Source organism: Vicugna pacos, chromosome 11 (assembly GCF_048564905.1).
Source record: "Vicugna pacos chromosome 11, VicPac4, whole genome shotgun sequence".
Lineage (NCBI taxonomy): Eukaryota > Metazoa > Chordata > Mammalia > Artiodactyla > Camelidae > Vicugna > Vicugna pacos.
The window spans coordinates 97571225-97591945 of NC_132997.1; the positions used below are offsets into that span (position 1 = coordinate 97571225).

Here is a 20721-nt window from a genome sequence, read left to right on the forward strand (position 1 = left end):
AACAGGAGTCCTGGTAGATACTCACCCCCTTGCTTCCTCCGGAGCAGCCGGTAGCCAGCCCTGCACGCACTTGCCACCTTCCAGAATTGTCATGTCTGCAGCTGTGTCTCTTTTCATTCTCTGGGTCTTTGTAGGTTTGTGAACTTAAAAAATGTTCCTTATTGTCAGTTTTCAGTGAGGAAACAGATGAGGGCATGTTTTGAATTGTTTTTCATTTGCTGTGTAGAAGCCCCTAAGTATATTTTCACAAACATCATCTCTGCAGAAACTTTGGAGAAAACTATGGGCCAATTAATGACATTTTGAGATATTCCTTCTGTTATCTTTTTAGATTCCCTATTTTTCTCTTTTAAATTTCCTCATAGCCAATGGGAACGTTAAACATTTCACCATTGGCGTTCCTTCTCGAAAACAAAAAGCCTTGGTGCTCTCAGGGGCTTGTGTCTTACCTGTCCAAGAGCTTGTCCATACAGGGGTTTATTTCATGCCACATCTGCCTCTGAAATAGAGGGTTTGACTCTCAGCTACATCCCCTTTCTCTATATTCTTGTCTTCATAATGCTGCTGTAGAGCATTGATCTTTGGCTGGAATGTCCCCCAAAATGAAAGTCATTCAGTATCCACCAAGTCATAAATCTTCCCACCTTCACTATGATTCATTTAGCAATATCACTGGAAGATTACTTTCTCTGTAATAAAAAAAAAATGGGGAGGGATAAAGTTTATTTATTTATTTATTCTAATGGAACTACTGGGGATTGAACCCAGGACCTCGTGCATGCTAAGCACACACTCTACCACTGAGCTATACCCTCCCCCCACTTTTTCTTTCATTTTTATTGATGATTATGAATCAGGTTTGTTTTCATCGATATATTTGAAATGAAACATATAAATGATTGTTCCTCTTCAGAGTGCTTGCCTGTGTGAAAGCATGTTTAGAACTTTTCACAAGTCATCACTGGCCATCATGAAGTGGAATCCCCAGTTAAATGGAATTTTCCTCCTATTCAAACCTGGTGCCCACCCTCCAGACTCCGTGTTCCTGCAGCTCCAACGGCTTTTTCATGTGGACCTGCTCCAAAATCCCTGGGTGTTTTGAGCACTTGGAAGAGCGTTAAAGTTTCTGCCCGGCCCACGTGCCCCATGCAAAATGTGAGCCCCAGGGTCCTAGGAAGCATTCTGGACTGGTTGACAGAACTACAAAGAGCCGTTTCATACTTTACTGTTCGAGTCAAAGAGCTCAGTCTGACTTTATTATGTAAAGGAGGTGCATCTTCACAACTCAGGACCGTGAATTAAAAACCTTGGACTTTGTCCTTCTAGTTCATGTGCTCTTTCTTAGACCTTGAACTGGGCAAAGAGGACAAAAGATACTGTTTAAAAGGACTCATCCTATGTTCCCTTTCTCCAAAATCTGTTCTTTTTTTTTTTTTTCAACCCTTTGGTCTATGTATTCTATAGTGACATCTTATATTCACTTGCCTGTGTCCCCTGCGCCACCACTAGTGCTCCAGTCTACGTGTCCTCCGTTCTACCCACCCACCTGCCCAGAGCACTGGGGTCCCATGCAGATGTCAAACGGGGAGTGCGGGGTTAGTTCTTGGAGGGCTCAGAGGCAAGGTCAGTCCTGGGCTGGAGGAGCCATGAGAACAGTGACCTGGTCCCTGTGGACCGGGGAGCCCCGTGAAGGAGAGTTTTGAGGATAAGCGCGTGGGAAGTGGGGACTCAGGACAGGGGCAGGAAGAGGAGAACTCATCTTTTTCTCTTAGGACCACCTTTTAAAATACTAGTATGTTTCCTGTTTATAAAAGTAACCTGGGGTCATTCTCCCACTCCAGTGACTCTCTTGTATCTTTTCTTCTAGCTGTTTCTTCTTTTTATTTATTTTACTTCCTGTGCTGTATTCTTGATTTTGCTGAAATACGTACCGTACTTAGCTCTGCTTTTCATCTGTGAACATTTTCTCGTGCTCTTGAAGTGTTTCCTCTTTTCAAGATTAATGTTTAAAGGCTGCACAATATTTAATCACTGCCCCTATGGTGCGGCCGCGTGGTTTAGCAAATAAAAATACGGAACCCTCAGTTCAATTTGAACTTGCAATAAACAACACATGATTTTCTTAGTGTAGGACTGGCTCATGCAACATTTCCAAGGTAATATTTGGGGCATATTTATCTGAGTTTCAAATCGAACTGGGCGTCCTGCATCGTATCTCAGAATCCTACAAAATACCATATGACTTATACGGTTTCCAGCTATTGAACATTTAAATGTTTTCACGGATGCAACGGGACGTCTTTGGGCTTAACGTTTCTCGTGCTGAATGGCTGCCTTAGGTGCATCGCTAGAAGTCGAATTATCCTGAGGAGATGAGTATTTTTCTCCCAAGACTTTTCAGACCTGTTGCCAAATCGCTTTTTAAAAAGGTTATAGCAATTTGTGCTCCCACAAGCGGCGTGTAAGAGCGCTCATCCCCTGCGTCCTTGCTACCATTATCACCACTTAAATACTCTTCTGCTATTTTGGCAGGCAAATAATGATATACCATTTTCATCTTTGATTACTAATGAAGTTCACATTTTTTTTGTTTATGAGGCCTTCCGTGTCCTGGTTTTTAAATTTTCTGCCTCCTCACTTCTCTGCTCCTCTTTTGCATCTCTTTGAAGCCATAAGGGATATGTGTTATTTTTATTTATTTACTCATTTTTACCCAGCCACTGGGGCTGGAACCCGGCCCCCAGGCTCAGGTTCCAGGAGGAATTCTGCACAATCATCCCCAGCCTACTGCCAGCCTACCCACTGTGTAAGATAAAAGCTTCCCATGACTTCTAAATGCATTTCAAATAAATCAACTGAAAAGCACAGAAGAGTGATTTTATTCTGAGCCTACAGGATAAGTTTCTTTTCACCGTTCTACCCCGTGCCTGTTTCTAGTATATTGCTGGTTTCAAATGCAGCTTCTACACACCTACTGCATCTGCCCTCAGAACCCGCCAGCCTGCCCTGCAGGGTTCCGCGGAGAGCAGTCTCGTTCCATGGTGTCCGCCACTTTCTTCTCTAAAGATACTGGCCCCATGGATGGGACTCCATCCCAAAGGAAAGGGAGGGGCATTTCTATGAAATCTGACAGGCGTATTACCTCTCTGGGAGTGAGGTCCACAGCTTCAGCTTAGGAAAGGACCAAAGTAGCAAGACTTGGTTCCTCTAAGAAAGGAAAGGCTGAACTCTGCTTCTGGAACACTTCCTTAGGTTATGTAAAGAGCTCATTTGCACCTCCTGTCCTTTGGACCTCTGACTCGTGATGATGACCTCCCTTGGTCCCCTTCCCCAGCTACTCCAGTCACTTCCCATTGCTGTTAAGATTTAGTTTCTCTCTCTGTGACGGTCCCCTTCCACAAGAAGGCCTCCTACCCGCCACTGAAGGATTCCCAAGACTTGCTTTATGGAAATTGCTCTGTTCTCTTCAGTTTTTCATTCTCTGCGTTGTGTCAGTTCCCCTAGCCTTTGCCTTGCATGAATTTTTCAGCATTATATGGCATTCTGCTGCCTAAATTGAGTATGTCCACGTCACCTGTGTGAGTGTCTGGCTGGGCTCCTGATGAACTAGTTTTTTTTTTTTTTTCATTAATATTACTCAGTACTCATGCCCTTTGCATTTTCAAGACTGCTCTGGGGTCTTCTTTTCTTTCTACTTTCAGCTTAGTATTTTTAGGACGGTACATAGGTTTATTGCTTCTAATTCTATGTAGCTGACTTTGATTTCGGTGATTCTACCATGTCAGGCCCTATTCTTTTACTCTTTTAACCTGCAGAAAATGAATACGAGCTCCTGCCAGGTGCACCGGGACCAACAGAGGCCTTTTCCTGCTCTAGAAAAGCGCCTGGTCTAGTAGGGAAAGTCCCGCTCAGGGCAGACAGTGGGGCCTTGTCTATGGCCATCTTTACATTTCTGTGTTTTCTTCCCAGCGTTCTCTGATGACCACAGAAGTGCAGGAAAGGGAGTCTCTGCCTCCTGTTGGCCATTGGCAGGGACCTCAGATTTCTTGGAAGAAGAATTAAAAAGATAAGAGGAATGTTGGGAACTATATTCAATATCTTGGTAGAAAAGAATATGAATATGAAAAATGAATCTATGGTGAAAAAGAATATGAAAATGAATATATGTTTTTTCATATATGACTGAAGTATTATGCTATAAACCAGAAATTGACACAGTGTTGTAAACTAACTATACTTCAACATACCAAAAAAAAAGGAGGAAAATTAGCTCCGCTGGTAAGCATCCAACTTGTAGTCGGTGTGCTGAGTTCACAGCTGGTTTTTGATATACTCACTGAGAGGGAAACAGCTCTCAGCCTCAGTTTTACTGCCTATAAAATGGGACAAGAAGAGAATCTGTGGTGTGATGGAATGGAGCCATGATTCTAATGGCTGCAGCACAGTGCCTGACACATTGTAATCTGCACAGTGCCTGACACATCGTAATCCAACAGCATGTAACATTGTGAAGACCGTCATCCAAAAGATGGCATCTCATGAAGTGTTAAGAAGATACAAATGTAGCTCCTCTTGAACTCAAGGGATGCCAAATATTTACAAATTTTAAAAATTCATATTCATAAATAGACATTTTGCCATTTTACAGATCCTTCCTTCAATGTAAAACCAGCATTACTTAGCTCTTTCCCTGAATACCAACTTGGAATCTAAATCTCAGTAATTATCATCATTCTCAAATAATGTACGTCTCTGGGCAAATGGAAGATACCATATTATCATTAATGTATTTGTTCAACTTATGTAATGTACCCTCTGGGGACTCATCTGAAGCATACATGTATATTACAGCTATAAAATGGATCAGAAAAAAACTGGACTTTAGCATTTCACTTTAGAGAGTACATTTGAAATTAATACAAGAGACACTTAGGCGTTCAAATATATTGCTTGTAAAAGGAGAGTTAGTGAAAGAATGCAATTTGTGAACTCATTTAATAAGGCAGAATTAGGGGCATGTCTCAAAGTATGTCTCCTCCTATAATTTTGCCAGACTTGTACTGGTTTAGTGGGAGAAAACGTATGTGCCACGTTTTTTGAAATGTCATTAATTTAGGGGAAAATTATTTAAAATCAAGAAAGGCTTTTAGGAAGTTCTTAGCCATGAACCTCAGAAGTGATCCATGGCAGTTAACGGCAACAGGATTGTTTAACCGCCTGACTACCCACCAGACCAAATCCCCCTTGGCCCCCACACATACACACACACACAGATGCACAGACTTGCGCACACAAACCCGTCCACACCTGCAGCCACGCGCACCCTGGCTGCTTCTGTTGCTAAGTGCCCTGGCCCCTTACTTTCTCCATGTATTGATTTGGTTTGGTTTCTTTTCCCTCCTTCGTTTACTTTCCTCCCGGCTCTGCCTGGGAGGAGAAGTCCCCATCTCTCCCACTTTACATTCTGATGAGGCTGCCCTCCTCCTCGCATTCTCCTCCTGGAGGAGAATTGGACCATAACTCATTGTGGAGTCAGTGGTGACTGCCTTCAAATTGGTCAAGGGGGACACAGGCAGATTTTGAGAAATAAAAGCCCTCTCTTTGCCGCAGCCCAAGAGGAGGGGCTGCACACACATTGCGTCTGATAGTGAGGGCAGCGACTTGGCAGAGAGCACAAAACGCAAGTGGCGGTGATTTCAAGCCTGTCTTTCATTTTTGCATATTTAATGCAAAAATATTTAGGACTTGTTTTCTCCAGACTGGACAGCCATCTGTCAGGCAGCACTGGATGTAGTTAGAGCGAGGGACTGGTAGCAGAAGGTGGTGAGGCTGGAGTGCCCGGTCCTTAGCCGGCCAGTCACGCTCCCGGCTTCTCGCTGACGGGCTTTGACCCCAGGCTCTGTTTGCATCTCCTTTTTCCGTGAGTGTCGCTCTCCCCCGTCTAATCGTGCCTTCTGATTTGTTTCCAGGGGAACTTTGTGGCCTGTATGACAGCTATTTTACGGCAAATGGAAGATTATCATTACGCCCATTTAATCAAGACTTTCGGGAAGATGAGGACAGACGTGGTGGTGAGTGTAACTTTGACTTTCATATAACCGTGTGTCGAGGCCAGCCTTTTTGAAAAGACACTGATGTAAATATTTCTATTTAAAATATGATTTTGGACTTGCCTGCACCTGCCTTCACAAGCCACCTCGGACGGTGTAACTAAAGGTGTGTTTGTAGGAAGACAAGGGTCCTGGCGTGCACACTGGCTCCTCGTGCCGACCTGGGAGCGACTCAGGGTGTCAGCCCAGAGAACTTCCTTTCTTTTCTATCCCATGCTTTGGAGTCATGGAAAATGTGGAGATGTTACCATAACTCCAGTACATTTATTGATTGACTTTCAATAGCAGAAGCCAGAGAGCATTTTCAGCCTTAAGTCGTGCTCTGTTATTAATTAGCTCTAATCATGGAAGCTCATTAGCTTTGCTCGAAATAGTTCTCTAGTCCCCCTTGGTACAACTGTGATGGAGTTTAATTAGGAAAAGTACGATAGAGGCGGATTTATCGCTTAGGGGCTATGTCCCTGACCACCAGACATGTCCCCTGCGAAGCTGCGACCAAAATGTGTCCGCAGGGTCCCCGAGGAGAGGTTCACCTCAACTCTGGTGTCTGGGAGCACAGATTCCATTTCTAAGGCCCCTGGATCTCACAGACGACAGCAAGTTCTACTGGTGTTTGTAGGACAAGGTTGGTTGCAGTGACATTTGTCTTATTAAGGGATGGGAAGAGGACAATGCATTTAATACTTTCTACAAAGGGATTAATTCTAATAAAAAAACTACCTTATTAATTGTTACTATATACAGGTGTGCAGGTGTACATACTTAAATTTCTATATACAGTACTACAATAAATAATAACGAATATATGTATTTAAATTTCTAAGGAGACAAAAATCTATGCTTTAAGAAACAGCAGTTTTCCTCAAATAAAAGTCAAGGAGCAGGAATGTGTATGTGTTTGTGTGTCTGTGTGTTTAGTTTTATTTTTTTAATATTAACGAGCAGTTTAACTTAGGGGTATACTGACCGGTGTCATGTGTACCACATTTCTATCCTGTGAGTCTTCAGTGATCATGGCTTCGTAAAATCAGATTTGAGATGTGAAACACTTCAGGCCGCGTGTATCCCTCCACCCTGTCTTGATCAGTGGAAGCGTAAGTGTAGCTGAACCCACGTGAACAATTTCTTGGACCACAGGTCAGGCTGAATAATAAAGTTTTCTGAGTGAGAAGCATTAGCCATGCTGAACACATTAAGACCCCAGTTAATAATTTGCCCTTTATCAGAACAGTCATGTGATCCAAGTCCTATGACACCTGAAAACTGTTAAAAGTGTTTAAGTTACTAAGTGGTGCTGTTGATAGGGAGCTTCAGTGTGTCGTGGAAAGTGATTATACAAAATGGTGTTTGAAAATGACCATCGTTTGCTGGATTCCAAGTGTGTGCCCTCTCTCTGTGTGTGGAGCGGCCACCAGATACTCGGTACGTGTCGTGGTCTGGATTTCCCCAGGGACGTTGTCTCCTTAGACACGGTAGTTCAGAGCATCAGCTATTTGCAGACGATTTGATTTCCGTGATAAAACGGCATTTGTGGTTTGACTATCACGAATTCATACTACAAGGATGGTAAACCCTTTTTATTGTTGTTCATCTGTCGGAACCTTTGTAAAGTGTGTCCCTATCTATTAACTCCACTCGGAGACTGACTGTTTTTCTGCTCTGAAAACCGCTCACAAAAATAAAAGATCATTTCGTGTTAAGTAATTGGGGGATAATTAGTAATGCAACAGGAAGAGAGCCTAGATCGTTTTCTCAAGACTGCTTCCTCGTATGAAGTGCTACCTCAGGTTTTCAAATTTAGCCCTTTTTTGAAAGTTGGATGAGTCATTCCGACATAAAATCACAGCTATTATCAACACCAAAGTCGCATGCCTCAGAGCTGTCACTTGTGCAGCCTCTCACGTGGCCCTCGGACCCCAAGACAGTGAGAGAGTGGAACACAACATGAGGTGGAAAGACCAGAAAAGAAAGAGAATGACACCCCGCATTTGTACTCTTCGTCCCCTCATGATTACTGCCTATGTACAAACCACACACAGACTCCTGGACGTAGAAAACAAACTTTGGTTACCAAAGGGTTAAGGGCTGGAGGGGAGGGGTAATGGGGAGTTTAGGATTAACAGATGCACACAACTATATAGAAAATAGGTAAACAAGGAAACAGTTTTTGGCATACAGCACAATATATTCCTTTTCATTTTCTTTTTCATTTTCGGTTACTATAGGACATTGAATACAGTTCCCTGTGCTCTGCAGTAGAAACTTGCTGTTTATCTATTTTCTATGTAATAGTGTGTATCCTCAAATTTCAAACTCCCAATTTATCCCTTTCCACTCCGTTTACTCCCTGGTAACTGTAAGTTTATTCTCTATGTCTGTGAATATGTTTCTGTTTTGTAAAAAAGTTCATTTGTGTCTTTTTTTTTCTTTTTTAAGATTCCACATATAAGTGATATCATATGGTATTTTTCTTTCTCTTTCTGGCTTACTTTACTTAGAACGACAATCTCCAGGTCCATCCGTGTTGCTGTAAATGGAATTATTTTATTCTTTTTTATGGCCTAATAGTAATCCATTGTATATATACATATATATGTGTACACCCCCCCCACATCTTTATCTAATCATCTGTGTGATGGAAATGAGCATCTGTTTCTTTATTTCTTGTGGCCATTCCTTGTAAATGAAACTTTATAAAAAGACTCTGTAGACTGGATAAGTCTAGGGTGCAGAATCCTTTGATAGTGAATTCATTGAATAGCGATTTACTGAAGACCAACTTTGTGTTAACAAGGTGGAGGAAGTGACAGCGGACAGGTCCTGCTCTTGTGGCCCCCAGGCTAGTGGAGATTATTACAGGTAATCAGGGAGTCCGTCAGATAACCCAGGTTAGCCATGGTCCAGAAGGATGGTCCTTGTATAGCAGCCAGGCTGGCTGAGTCAGGTGCTCAGGAAGCGTTCTGTGCAAAGGAGAGGATTGTGGAAGATTGAGGAACAGAAGAAAGCGCACTGTAGATGAGGGAGCAGCGTGTGCAGGAGTCTGCGCCCGGGGCCCGAGCGTACGGGGGGGTGAAGTGGGCCCGGAGTCGTGCTGGGGCATCAAACCGCACAGGAGCCCATGGGTCATTCTAAGAGGCTTTGTGTTTTTCTGCTTGTTTGGTTTCAAATCCTATGTCATTTATTTACTATGTTCCCCCTGTTTTAAAATTATTTGAAAGCATTTATTTTTTGAGTAAACTTTTTATTTTGAGATAATTATAGTCACATGCCGCTGTGAAAAGTACCACAGAGCGTCCGTGAGTGCTTCACCCAGCTTCTCCCAACGGCATCTTGCAAAACTATAGGACGCTATCAAAACCAGGGGTACAGTCTGCTGGTCTCAAGTTGATTCTCGCATCTCGGTTGTACTCTTTTCTCTGTTTATCGTGAAAAACTTAAAACATACAGAAAGGCGAAGAGCATAGTGCAGTGAAAGCCGTTGTTCTTGCCGTCTGAATTCAGCAGTTGGAGGCGCTTTGCCATATTCGCCTCCCCTGCGTATCTCCATGTATCTCCTTCTCTGTAGCCAAATCCTGTCAGTACACGAGACCTACGGAAGTGGTTTAGCAAATCTCTCTCGAGAATGAAGACGATGTCCAGTGGCCTGATGGTCCTTCCAGAATGTAACCATCTCTTCACAGCATCTTTATCCAAATTTCTCCTCGGTTCTCCCAGTCTGTTGTCCTTACTCTGGGCGTTCTCAAGTCTGCAGCCAGTCCAGATCCGCCCATGATATTTGGCTGTTTCTCTTTCATCTATTTTTTTTTCCCTACAATAAGTTTATCACCCTGTTTTTTTTTTCCTTTCATGACATTGCTTATTTTATTTTAGTTTAGTTTATTTCACTTCATTTCAGTTTACTTTGTTATTTATTAATTTATTTATTTTGAAGACATAAAGCCAGACTGTCCCTCGTCCTGGAATTTTTGAGTGCTGTCTTGGATGCAGATTTGTTTCTGCGAAGGCTTACGTCCTGCAAACTGAAAGCTTGATCTAAAGTTCAAGTTCACCCTTTCGGCAAGTGAAATAGAAGTTAGTGTTACGTGTTTCCTGTTGTATCTGTGGGGAGGCTGGAAATGCCAGGCTGACTGCTACTGATGATGCTAGGTTTGATCACATGGTTAAAAGGGTGTTTCTGCCAGAGCCCCCTATTGTGAAGATACGTGCCCCTTTGCAATTATTAGGTAATCTTTAGGTGATATTTTGGCATCCACAGAACACTGGCAAAGGTCCTATCCTCTGGAAATCTTTCATCTGATGAGTTTAGTTATTTCAGAATGGTGACTTCCTACTTCTGAGAATCAAGACTCTTTAGCTTTAATCTAAGACTTTGGGAAGCCCCTGGGGACATAAGTTCAGTGGGAGTTTGAAGTGTTGATCGTTTGATCAGATTTGTAATTTGAAAAGTTCACTCTAAGTGAAGCGTGGGGACCAAGAGGGACAAGAATGGACATAGGTAGGTGGGGTAGGATTCCCCTCCCGTAGTCCAGGTGAAAAAGGATGACCAGTTACCCAAGTAGGTGAGGCTAGGGATGGACAGAAGCAGACGGGTTTATAAACTAAGGCTGTGCCTAGGGAAGACACTGATGGCTGCGGTTAGGGCTGTCCACTTACTGGATGGAGCATCCTGTGAATAATCAAACTAAAAAATGCAACCAGATGAATTGATTTAAATGAAGGACTTTTCACAAATTATCCCATATTAATCCTCCACCTCCCCTCGTCGACTTGGAGGTAGCTGTGCAGTTGTCTGTTCAGTCTCATCAGCCGTTCTAGGCAAAGGCAGTGGTGGGGACCGCCGCCACGGCTGGTGAATTATGCAGACCGACAGGGAAGCCTTGCAGAACCTCATCTCCCACAATCTGCAGCGTTTTGTTTGATCAGCAGAGTACCAAAAATTCAACAGCTGAGCCATACTAATGAAGAATGGGACTGTGTTTCCTAGAGAAAAAAAAGAAATGGAGTTAGGAAAATATGCTTCTCTTCCAGAATAATAAAAAAACAGACCCTGTCTCTCAATTATTAGGCTTTGAGGAGTGATCAGCAAGAAAGCCAGCAATTTCATGCAAATAGAGATGTGACTAAATTATGGCTCTCAGCCGCCAAGTAGGCAACCCGGTCATTAAAACGTGAAACTCTTGACAAAGTGGGGAATCTTAAGTAGTGAAATAGGAATTTCAGTCATTTAAGTGGGGAGGGGAGCTGTGTCTTGCGTCAGGGGGCACCTGGAGCACCCCTCCTCACGCGGCCTGCTGGTCAGAGCTCCTGTGGGCAGAGTTTGGAAGACATGGGGCTGACTTCTCCCTCTTGACTCTGCCCAGGCTCCTAACCTCTCCTGCACTGGAGGCCTCTGTTATAAAACGGGTGATCGCGATTGCTGCTTACGTTTTTATTCAGGGTAGGGGTCTCGAGACATCTCTCGCGGGGCAGACGTAGCTCCCTGGCACCTGGCATTGCTGTTAACGTTGCAGAGAACGTGTCTTTGGACGCCGGCTTATCGCTGCTCTGTAATGGAAACCGTGTCTCTTTGCAAGAAGTTCTTGGGTAGAACTTTGTGCTGGGAATTTCTTTCTTGGCTGCTTCCATTCTGTTCACCACCTTGGTCTTCACAGCCATTGCTCCTCATTATAATTCAATAGATTAAATAAATGAGAAACATCCACTCGTTGGACCAACTCTGAGCGCGGCCCCATTTGCCTGTGTGAATTCTCCATCACCTGCCCCGTTCCCACCCCATCCTGAGGGATGGTGCCTCCTGGCCCCCCAGGATGTGTGCTTTTCAGGATAACCACTTGTTTTGTTTGGGGTAGCTCAGAACAAGCACTAAGCTGTCAGATTCAAGAAATTCCCCAGTTCTGACAGGCGCCGAGTGGCCCCACCAGGAGATGGCTTCTCCTTCCTGATGCCAGGGCCAGTCTGATCAGCGTGGAAGCAGGATGGGGCATCAGGGCACCACTAGTGAAATGCAGAGAGCCATCCACCAGACAGCAGAGGCATAACTGGGGAGCCCGTGGATTTAGTGCTGCCACACAGAAGAGTTTGGCAGCGTGACCACATGCTCTAATGATTTACGGACAGCTATAGGTGCAGATGGTCAGGAGTTCCTGCTGGAGCCTTTCATTTGTTAAATTACATAAGGAAAAGGAAAGGGTAGTAATACCACAGAATCAACCTGATAGGCCCTGTTCGCAATGAAAAATGTGTGTAGAGGAAATGGAAGAAACAGTTACAACCTGCATGTTGTGTCTGTAAAGACGTATTCCTTTAAGCAGGAAGAGTATGCATATATACTTTTGTAACCTCTGGGGATTTAATCTTAGACTCTTAGAGAGACATGCCCAGGGTTTATTTCTTATTACGTCCTTGAAAAAGTTCTCTGGGACAGGAGGTGCTCAGGCAAACAGAAAGGAAGAAGCGTAACACACAGCTCCTGTGAAGTGCATCTTCATTACTTTTCCATATGTTTTCGTTCAACTAAAAAAACAAATGAGGTCATTTATAATGCCATTAGTCAAGGGTTGTGGGGGTTGGTCTTCACCTTCTTCTGGGTAGGCTTTTTCAATAGTCTTTTTTTTTTTTGAATTTCAGGATTTCCTGATGGAAACATTCATCATGTTTAAGAACCTCATTGGGAAGAACGTCTACCCTTTCGACTGGGTGATCATGAACATGATGCAGAATAAGTGAGTACAGGGGGACGCTCTCCTCTGGGAGGTGCCCGGTCACGTCTGGTGGGGATGCTGGTGTGGCCTGGATGCCGCGGGGGCGCTCCCACCACCTGCAGGGGGCTCCGCCGTCTGTGAAATGGGCCTGGAGACCCGGTGCTCTCCTTGAGCCAGCACTGGGCTCTGGCGCTGAGAACTCGGGCTCTGCCCACTGGAGAAGAACAGATGTGAACGGGATCCACCCTCCCCCTAGCCTTTGTCGAGGGCAGAGGGGTACTGTTCGCCTTTGGTTTTCCCATCTAACGTTAACCATCTGTATTCATTAGCCAAAGCGATTCTCAGCTCTATGGGAGTTTTTGAAAAGTGTTTGCATTTTGCATATTTCAGCTTAAAAAAATCATGAGCATCTTCATTATATTTATTAAATATGAAACATGTGCCACGTTCATCATCTTCCTCGTGGGCGCTGTTGGTTAGTTGTCCAGCGGTCGGGTTTTATAATTTCTGTAAGCGCCGAAAAAGATCATGGGATTCTCCAGCGCATGTGGTTTCTAGAAGAAGCTTGTGATGGCTTCTTCTTTCCCCTTCTTTCTTGCTGCGGTGTTTACGGAGACAGTCGTAGGTTCACGGTCAGCGTGGTGGGAGGAGTAGGACAGGAGGACGTGTGTGCGCTTGACCCAGGTTCCCTCCGTGACGAGCTTCCTGCAGCCACAGCGTCATCCCACAGCCGGGGAACCGACGTGGGTACAATTTACTCATCTTACTCGGATTGTCCCAGTTTTACTTGTACTTAGTGTTGCTGTTTAGTTTCTTACAATTTTTTCACATGTGTACGCGTATGTGCTTAAATCCACCACCTCGTTGAAGACACTGAACGTTCCTTCACCACGAGGTGCTTTCCTATTAGTGACACTGCCCCACCCCCTCCCAAATCCCTGGCAACCATTAATTTATTCTCCATTTATAAAATGTTGTCACTTCAAAAATGTTACATAAGTGGAATCCTACAGTATGTAACCTTAGGAGATGATTGGCTGGTTTTTTTTTTTCCCCTCTGCCTAATTCCCTGGAGATGCGTTGAAGTTGCTGTATCAATGGTTTGTTCCTTTTCACTGCTGAGCAGTGTCCCTAGCAGAGCTGTGTCACAGATGGTGTGACCGCTTTACTGTTGAAGGGCATCTGGACTGTTTCCAATTCGGGGCTTTTACAAGTATATCTGCTCTGACACGACATTGTAAACTGACTATACGTCAATTAAAAACAAGAGAAAAAAATTAAAAAACAAGAATGCAGAGATTGCAATCCTGATGCCAAATAAAGTAGAATTTAAGCTCTCTCCCCTCCCAAAAAAACCAAGTATATCTGCAATGAACATTCCTGTACAGGTTTTCGTGTGAACTTAAGTCTTCGTTTCTTGGGCAGAAACACCCAGGGATGCAAACGCTGGGTTGCATGGTGATTCCGTGTTTAGTTTTGTAAGAAACTGCCAAACGTTGCTGCCCCGTCCCACCTTCCCACTGGCTGTGTAAGAGTGATCCAATTTCTCCGCGTCCCTGCCAGCATTTGCTGTTGTCACCACTTTTTATTTTAGCCTTTGTGATAGATGTGCGGTGTGTCTCACTGTGGTTTTAATTTGCATTTCCCCTGATGGCTTTGCCTCTTTGTAATGAGTTTGTCCACCCTGTGAACAAATTCACAGCAGCAGGGACCTTTCCCTTTGCCTTTTTTTGGGTAGTGCGACTTTCTGGGACAGCAGGGATGAAATTGGCCCCATGGACCTAAGCTGCAGGGCTCTGAGCAGGCCTCTGCTACGATGGAGCCCAAGGGAGTGTTGTCCACACAAAGTCTCATGTTGGGGGGAGGGTATAGCTCAGTGGCAGAGTGTGTGCTTAGCGTGTGTGAGGTCTTGGGCTCTGTCCCAGTACCTCTATTAAAAATAAATAAATAAACCTAATTACCCCCCCTCTCCAAAACGACAACTGCAAAACCAAATTACGTCATAGGTTGCCGTGGCTGAAACCTTCCACGCATCATACAACACCTGGGAATTCGGAGTGGAGAAGCCCGGAGCGCATCTCATAGCTGTAGACAGAAGTGTGGCCTGGGGCTCGCTCAGCGCAGGGGTCCTGGCCTCCACTTCTTGTGTTCCCGCCTGGTCTCTCTTGGGATCTGACTCCTCACCCAGAAAGGGGGGGGGGGGCTTAAGGCAGGAGTCGTCTTCCTTTTCCTCCAGCAGGGTCACCTTTTGTGGGTGACAATGTAGAATTAGTCTGAAGAGCTGCAGTGCTCATGTTTCTAACGGCCTGTTTTCCACGTAACCAAACATGCAAACAGCAGACGCCGTCGGCTGTTATGGATCTGTGCGTAAACTCAGCTGCTCCTGGCTCTGCCGGGGGCCGTAGCCCCAAATGGCAAACCAGTCTCGCTGTCTAGCAGTGAGGTAGCCGGGGGCCTCTGCTTTAGCTAGACCAGGTAGACAGACTTGCCATGTCAGTAGCGAAGCCACAGATTCCATCCCACCGCCCAGCAGAACTAAAGGATGCTGGTGTCAGGCCGGTGGGCAGCCCCACACGCGGTCCAGGAGGCAGTGGCTGTGGACTATGGATGCGCCGTGTGGACTCGACCTGCATGCCCCCTGCAGAGTGGCTGTGTCCGGGCACCCAGGCTGTGCTTTCCACACACCGGAGGGGAGCGAGGGGCACTGCTCCTGCAAAGCTCAAATGCCGTCTGCTCTCCGAAGTTGTGTGACTTAGTGACCCACTGCCAGTGGTTCCACCGAGGTTAACTGTCACCCTGTTGAGGAAGGTGCAGCCGCACTTTCTTTTTATGCTGTTTTTATGATGCCTGAGAGTCTGTTTTCAGTTGTCACATCATGGTTGCAGCATTTCCTCTTCCTTCTACCCCATCAGCTGCCTCCTGCTGCCGGCACTGAGGTCCGGAACTGCACGGGGGTGAAAGCCACGTGGTCTGTGACTCAGAGCACGGGGCGCTGCGGTCAGTTTCCTCCTCCGGAGACCACGTCCAGCTTCTCCCAGGAAGTTCCGTTGTTTCCGGGTGAGGGGGCGGCTCGCAGGGACCGTGCATTCCCCCCCCGCCGGCCAGTGCCAGCCTGGTCCCTGCCTCCACCCCCACGTGCACCGCTGCAGGGCCCAGCCGCGGGACCGAGGTGCAGGCGTGCGGTGGCATTTCGGACCCAAACCTTTGCGTCTCAGCCACCGGGAGGAGAGTTATTTGTTCTCGGGGAGAGACAGCTCTGCCAGGGAGAAGCCCCAGTTTGTTGTGCCCTCTTAACAAGGAAGACGCTGGAGACGTCTGAGGTTAAAGTCTTGCGTCGGTGATGGTAGCATTAGAGTGTGGAGCCGGAAGGCTGTCCCGTTCTCCTGTGCAGTGTGCACGTGGGCTGCAGCCCTAGAAGACATGACGCCAAGGGAAACACTTGGAATGTCAAAATCCCTGCGGTTTATTTTATGTTGTACATAAAATGTTGTACGGAACTGTCTCATCAAGAATTCTAGTAGTCTGAGGCCACGTCCTCCAGTCGACAGTGTTTCTTCCATTAGCGCTTCCAAAGGATGAGCAGTGTGTGTGCGTGTGTGCGTGGTGTGTGTAGGGACGTTTGTGTATGTGTGTGGTTGTGTGCATGTGTGCAGGCACATACGTGTATGTGTCTGTGTACATGTGTAGGGGGGCTTTGTTGATACCAAGTAGAGCACTATTATTTGCAGAGATTCTGATCCTGAGAAGCCCCAGCAAATCTGTCTTCCTCTCACAGCTGACACATCCTGCAGGGAGGAGCTCCCCAGCTAATGTGAGCAGCCGGACAGCAGGCCACGGAGGGGGTCTTTGACCTGCTGGTCAAAGCCGGGGCTGTGATCATGGTCATTTTCACTCTTATGTCCCCACTGCCTCAAAATACTGCCCCCTCTGTTGAATAAACGATACTGGGTTTTTTTAAATTTTATTTTATTTTATTTTTACCTTTTTTTTAGTTGAAGTATAGTATTTTACAGTGCCGTGTCAATTTCTGGTGTACAGCATAGTGTTTTAGTAATTCACACATGTGCACATATCCCCTTCGTGTTCTTTTTCATTATAGGTTACTGCAAGATGTTGAATATAGTTCCCTGGGCTCTACAGTAGAAACTTGTTGTTTATCTGTTTTACATATAGTAGTTAGTGTCTGCAAATTCTAAACTCCCCGTTTATCCGTTCCCACCCCCTTTCCCTCGATTACCACATAATATTGGATTTTAGAAGCTGAATCGGTTGGGTGTTTGAAGGAGGCATTGCCACTGTGCAGTCAATGAGGTACAACTTAAAACTATCTTGACATCTGGCTTGGTGACCCGTCAGTTTCCTTTAACATCATTGCTTCAATGCCTGTTTCAGAGTGACGAGTTGATATCATTTTCACTTGGCACCCACATTCTTTGTGCTGTGCGATGCGTTTGCATCCTAGGGCTAAGGAGGGGCTGACGTTTGATGTGCTCCCCCTTCTATGGGGAGATGCAAGTGATCTTGTCCTCAGTCCCCTGGCAGCACTCTGAGACAGCCTCTGTTTTCATGCCCACTTGACAGATGGAGAAGGTGAGGCATGAAGGTTTCTTGGCTTGCCAAAAGACACACAGCTGGGAAGTGGTAGGGCCAGTTTTTAAATATAGGCCATACCTCCCAGAACCCATAGCCTCCTGTTTCCCAGAGAGTATTTCATTTTGTTTTGTTTTTAATTCTAGTGTCTTTAAAAAAAAAAAAAAAGAAAAACTTTCCCAAGATTTACTACTTATTTGAGTAAATTTTAAGCACAGAAGTCAAGATGTTCCTACTTAGCTTTTTGGTGCCGTTAGAAGTATATGCTGTTCCTAAGTAAAGTGAGCCAGAAAGAGGAAGAAAAATACCACATGATTTCACTTATATGCAGAATCTACAAAAATGCCACAAATAAACTTATAAATAGAAACAGACTCACCAACATAGAGAACAAGCTTATGGTTGCCGGGGGGAAGGGAATGGGGAGGGAGAATTGGGATTTGGGATTTGCATTTACTAACTACTATATATAAAATAAACAACAAGGTCCTACTGCAGAGCGCAGGAAACCACATTCGATACCTTGTAATAGCTTATAATGAAAAAGAGTATATATATATGTGTGTGTGTGTGTGTGTGTAACTGAACCACTGTGCTGTACACCAGAAATTAACATATTGTAAACCAACTATACTTAAATAAATATAATCAGAAGAGAAAAGGAAATATATGCTGTTGGGGACACCATTCATCGCTGAGCTCTGTGGAGTCCTGCTGTGAACTTCTAAGGCAGAATCTCACTGATACTGTAATACAACCATTTCCTATAGAAATAGACACCATAGAACACTATGTCCATGTCATCATCTATTTGCACTTTTTCATTCCTGTCACTTAATAGCTTGTTGTCTTGGATGTTCCCAGACCTCCCTTTTCCTCCTCCTGGCATTTATCAGAGACTTCCTTGCCTCTGTAGGCTAAGCAGTGAGCCTCGGAAGCTTCCGGAGTCTGTATTTAAGTTTTAATGGCACAGCTGGACATGCAGTTTTACCACCCACAGCTTAGAAATTGACAGAATCAGCCTCTACTGTCTCTTAAATATTTGTGTGCTTGTTCAGCCTTGTCTCTGCAAATGTACCGTTCTTCGATACACGGGGCTGGTAAAATGTAATTAAAGACGGCGTCCGTTAGTTTTGGGGCAACAACCTGTAAGTCAAGAATCGTATTTATGGGATATAATGAATATCCCAAAGGATGGTAGTCACTTGGCTGCTGTATTCAAGACAGAAACTGATTGGCGATGGCCTGACATTGCAGCTCTGCTCTAGGAGAGGATGGTTCCAGATGGCAAGGTGACATTTAAGATAAGCACATTCAGACGCAGTAGAAGTGTGCTTGTGCGTCCACATCCAGAAGTGCTATTTAATCTGCCCAGAGGGAAGCAAAGGCGAAGTCTCCAGCTGAGCTCTCAAGTTGTACTGGAAGCACAGACCTTCGCTGTTAGCACGCATGTGCTGGTAGCCACCCGTGAACTTCTAACAGCTACAATGTTTAGGTTTATGCTTTGTGGTGTGTGTAGCCTAGTCTGATGTTGAAGAATTATGCTGCCGCTTCCCTCTGGTTGTTAACAGGAGTGTGACCACTTGGTTGAGTTTCTGTGTCTTTCTTCTGATCTGAGGGCTTGAATTCACCCCAGGAGAGGGTTGGTACACTACTAAACCCGACTAGGATTTTAAAGCATAGGGGTGACCTGGTAGGAAATGAGTGTTGGTTGGACTGAATTTTTGCCTTGAAGGAAGCATTTGTTATTAACTGCTTTAATTTACTTGCGAAAGGCATTTCTGCAGTATACCACAGGGTGAAAACAGGGGGCAGGCCTGGCGAGACTGGGTATAATTTTCAGATTTTAAATTAGACTTTCGTATTCATATTGACTGCAGAACGCAGACTAAAACCTTTCCTACATTTGTCAACCGTTCAGACTTGCAGCAGAATTTTAAGAAATTCAACTCCCTGGATTCACCTTGTCACGATCCCTTGCCACTTGCCTCCTCCTCCTCTCAGGATGAAGAATAAATTAGACTACCATTGTTTCACTCTCAGATCTATCACAGTTCGCAGCTGTGATTATCAACTGCCTTCAGGGGTCCTTCTCTTTCAGTGTCGACTGTGTGTCTCATACTTCTTGCCTTTGTCCACATTTAGCTGGGGCCTAAAGGAGGTTATAATGATAATTTGTGGTTTAGTATCCTAAACACATTCCTACAGAACTTGGTATGTTTTACAAGTAAGGATTCGTAGACCGTGAATACAAAGTAGACCACGCAAAACCAAAGAGAAGAGTTGAAGCTTTTTAGAAGCCAAAAGACTTGAAGCTGCCTGGGAGACTGAGCACAAAAGAAAATGTGATGGGTTGCAGAATTCTCCCTGGGTGATAAAAAAGATCCTTGCGATTTGTCAGCGGAGACGGGCCATTTGTGATGCAGATCTTTCTATGTGACACATTGAGCAAGAGAATATCACAGTTAAGGAATAGTTGAGAACTCAAAATTGTGCCCACAGAAAATGGGAGACTTTATTATTATTTCAGTTTTGAGATGCTTAAGATGTTACTGGTCAGCACGCTGGCCATAAGAGAGGTAGGTCGTAATTGGACCCGTTTGAAAGACTAGCTTATCGAACGTAGTGGATTTTGCTGACCTGCCCAAGTTCGTCTTGTCTGGTTGTTGACCATTTAAATATTGGAGACTGCCAATCAGAAACTATTTTCTGGTTTGATGTCATCTGAACCAAGTTTTACTCTTAAATTTGTACCTTTAAGCCCTGAAATTTCTTCCCAGCTTGGAATTCGTGAGCTCACGTTGCTGTTGATTTCGTGTGTCTGGGCATTTCTCCTTTTTTTGATCATGGCCCCGTGGAGACAGCACAGTCCAGCATGACGTGAGCATGGTCTGCGTTCTCGGTCGCCTTTTGACTGCAGGCTCACTTCCTCTCCTCCTTCTCTCACCTGTGATTCAGGAATCTTTGGACAAGGAGGTGTCTTCCTTAGTCCATGAACATAATGCGTTACCTTTCCACCAACCTAATGTATACAAGACATGCTTACACAATTGGAGTCACGTGCCGCCCCTTTCGTCAGGTAAATTTTCCATGCATGTTTGTGTTCCTGGACCAATTTTCTCCTTTTAAAGATGGCACATTTCCCCACTGATAAGTAGTGTCCATCAGCTGTATCAGCCTCTAGGAGGGCAAGCTCAGGGATGTTTTTACCAAGGTGAAATTGGCATATAGTCAGGACAGGAAAGGGTGGTAAGGCTTAGAAAGGGATTCCATTCCGCCTTTGTGATGCCAGACTCCTTAGGGGGAAGTCATGGAAATGC

At 44.9% G+C, this 20721-nt stretch overlaps 1 protein-coding gene across 3 annotated transcripts in view; it reads left to right on the forward strand.

Moving 5' to 3' along the window:
• The window catches only part of DOCK1 (dedicator of cytokinesis 1), a 480997-nt gene that overhangs the window by 296667 nt on the left and 163609 nt on the right, over window positions 1-20721 (forward strand). For all 3 annotated transcript variants that reach the window (XM_072972106.1, XM_072972107.1, XM_072972108.1), the window contains exons 28-29: window positions 5970-6071; window positions 12738-12832. In XM_072972106.1, the coding sequence (XP_072828207.1) occupies window positions 5970-6071; window positions 12738-12832 (197 nt within the window). The remainder of the gene's footprint in view (window positions 1-5969; window positions 6072-12737; window positions 12833-20721) is intronic.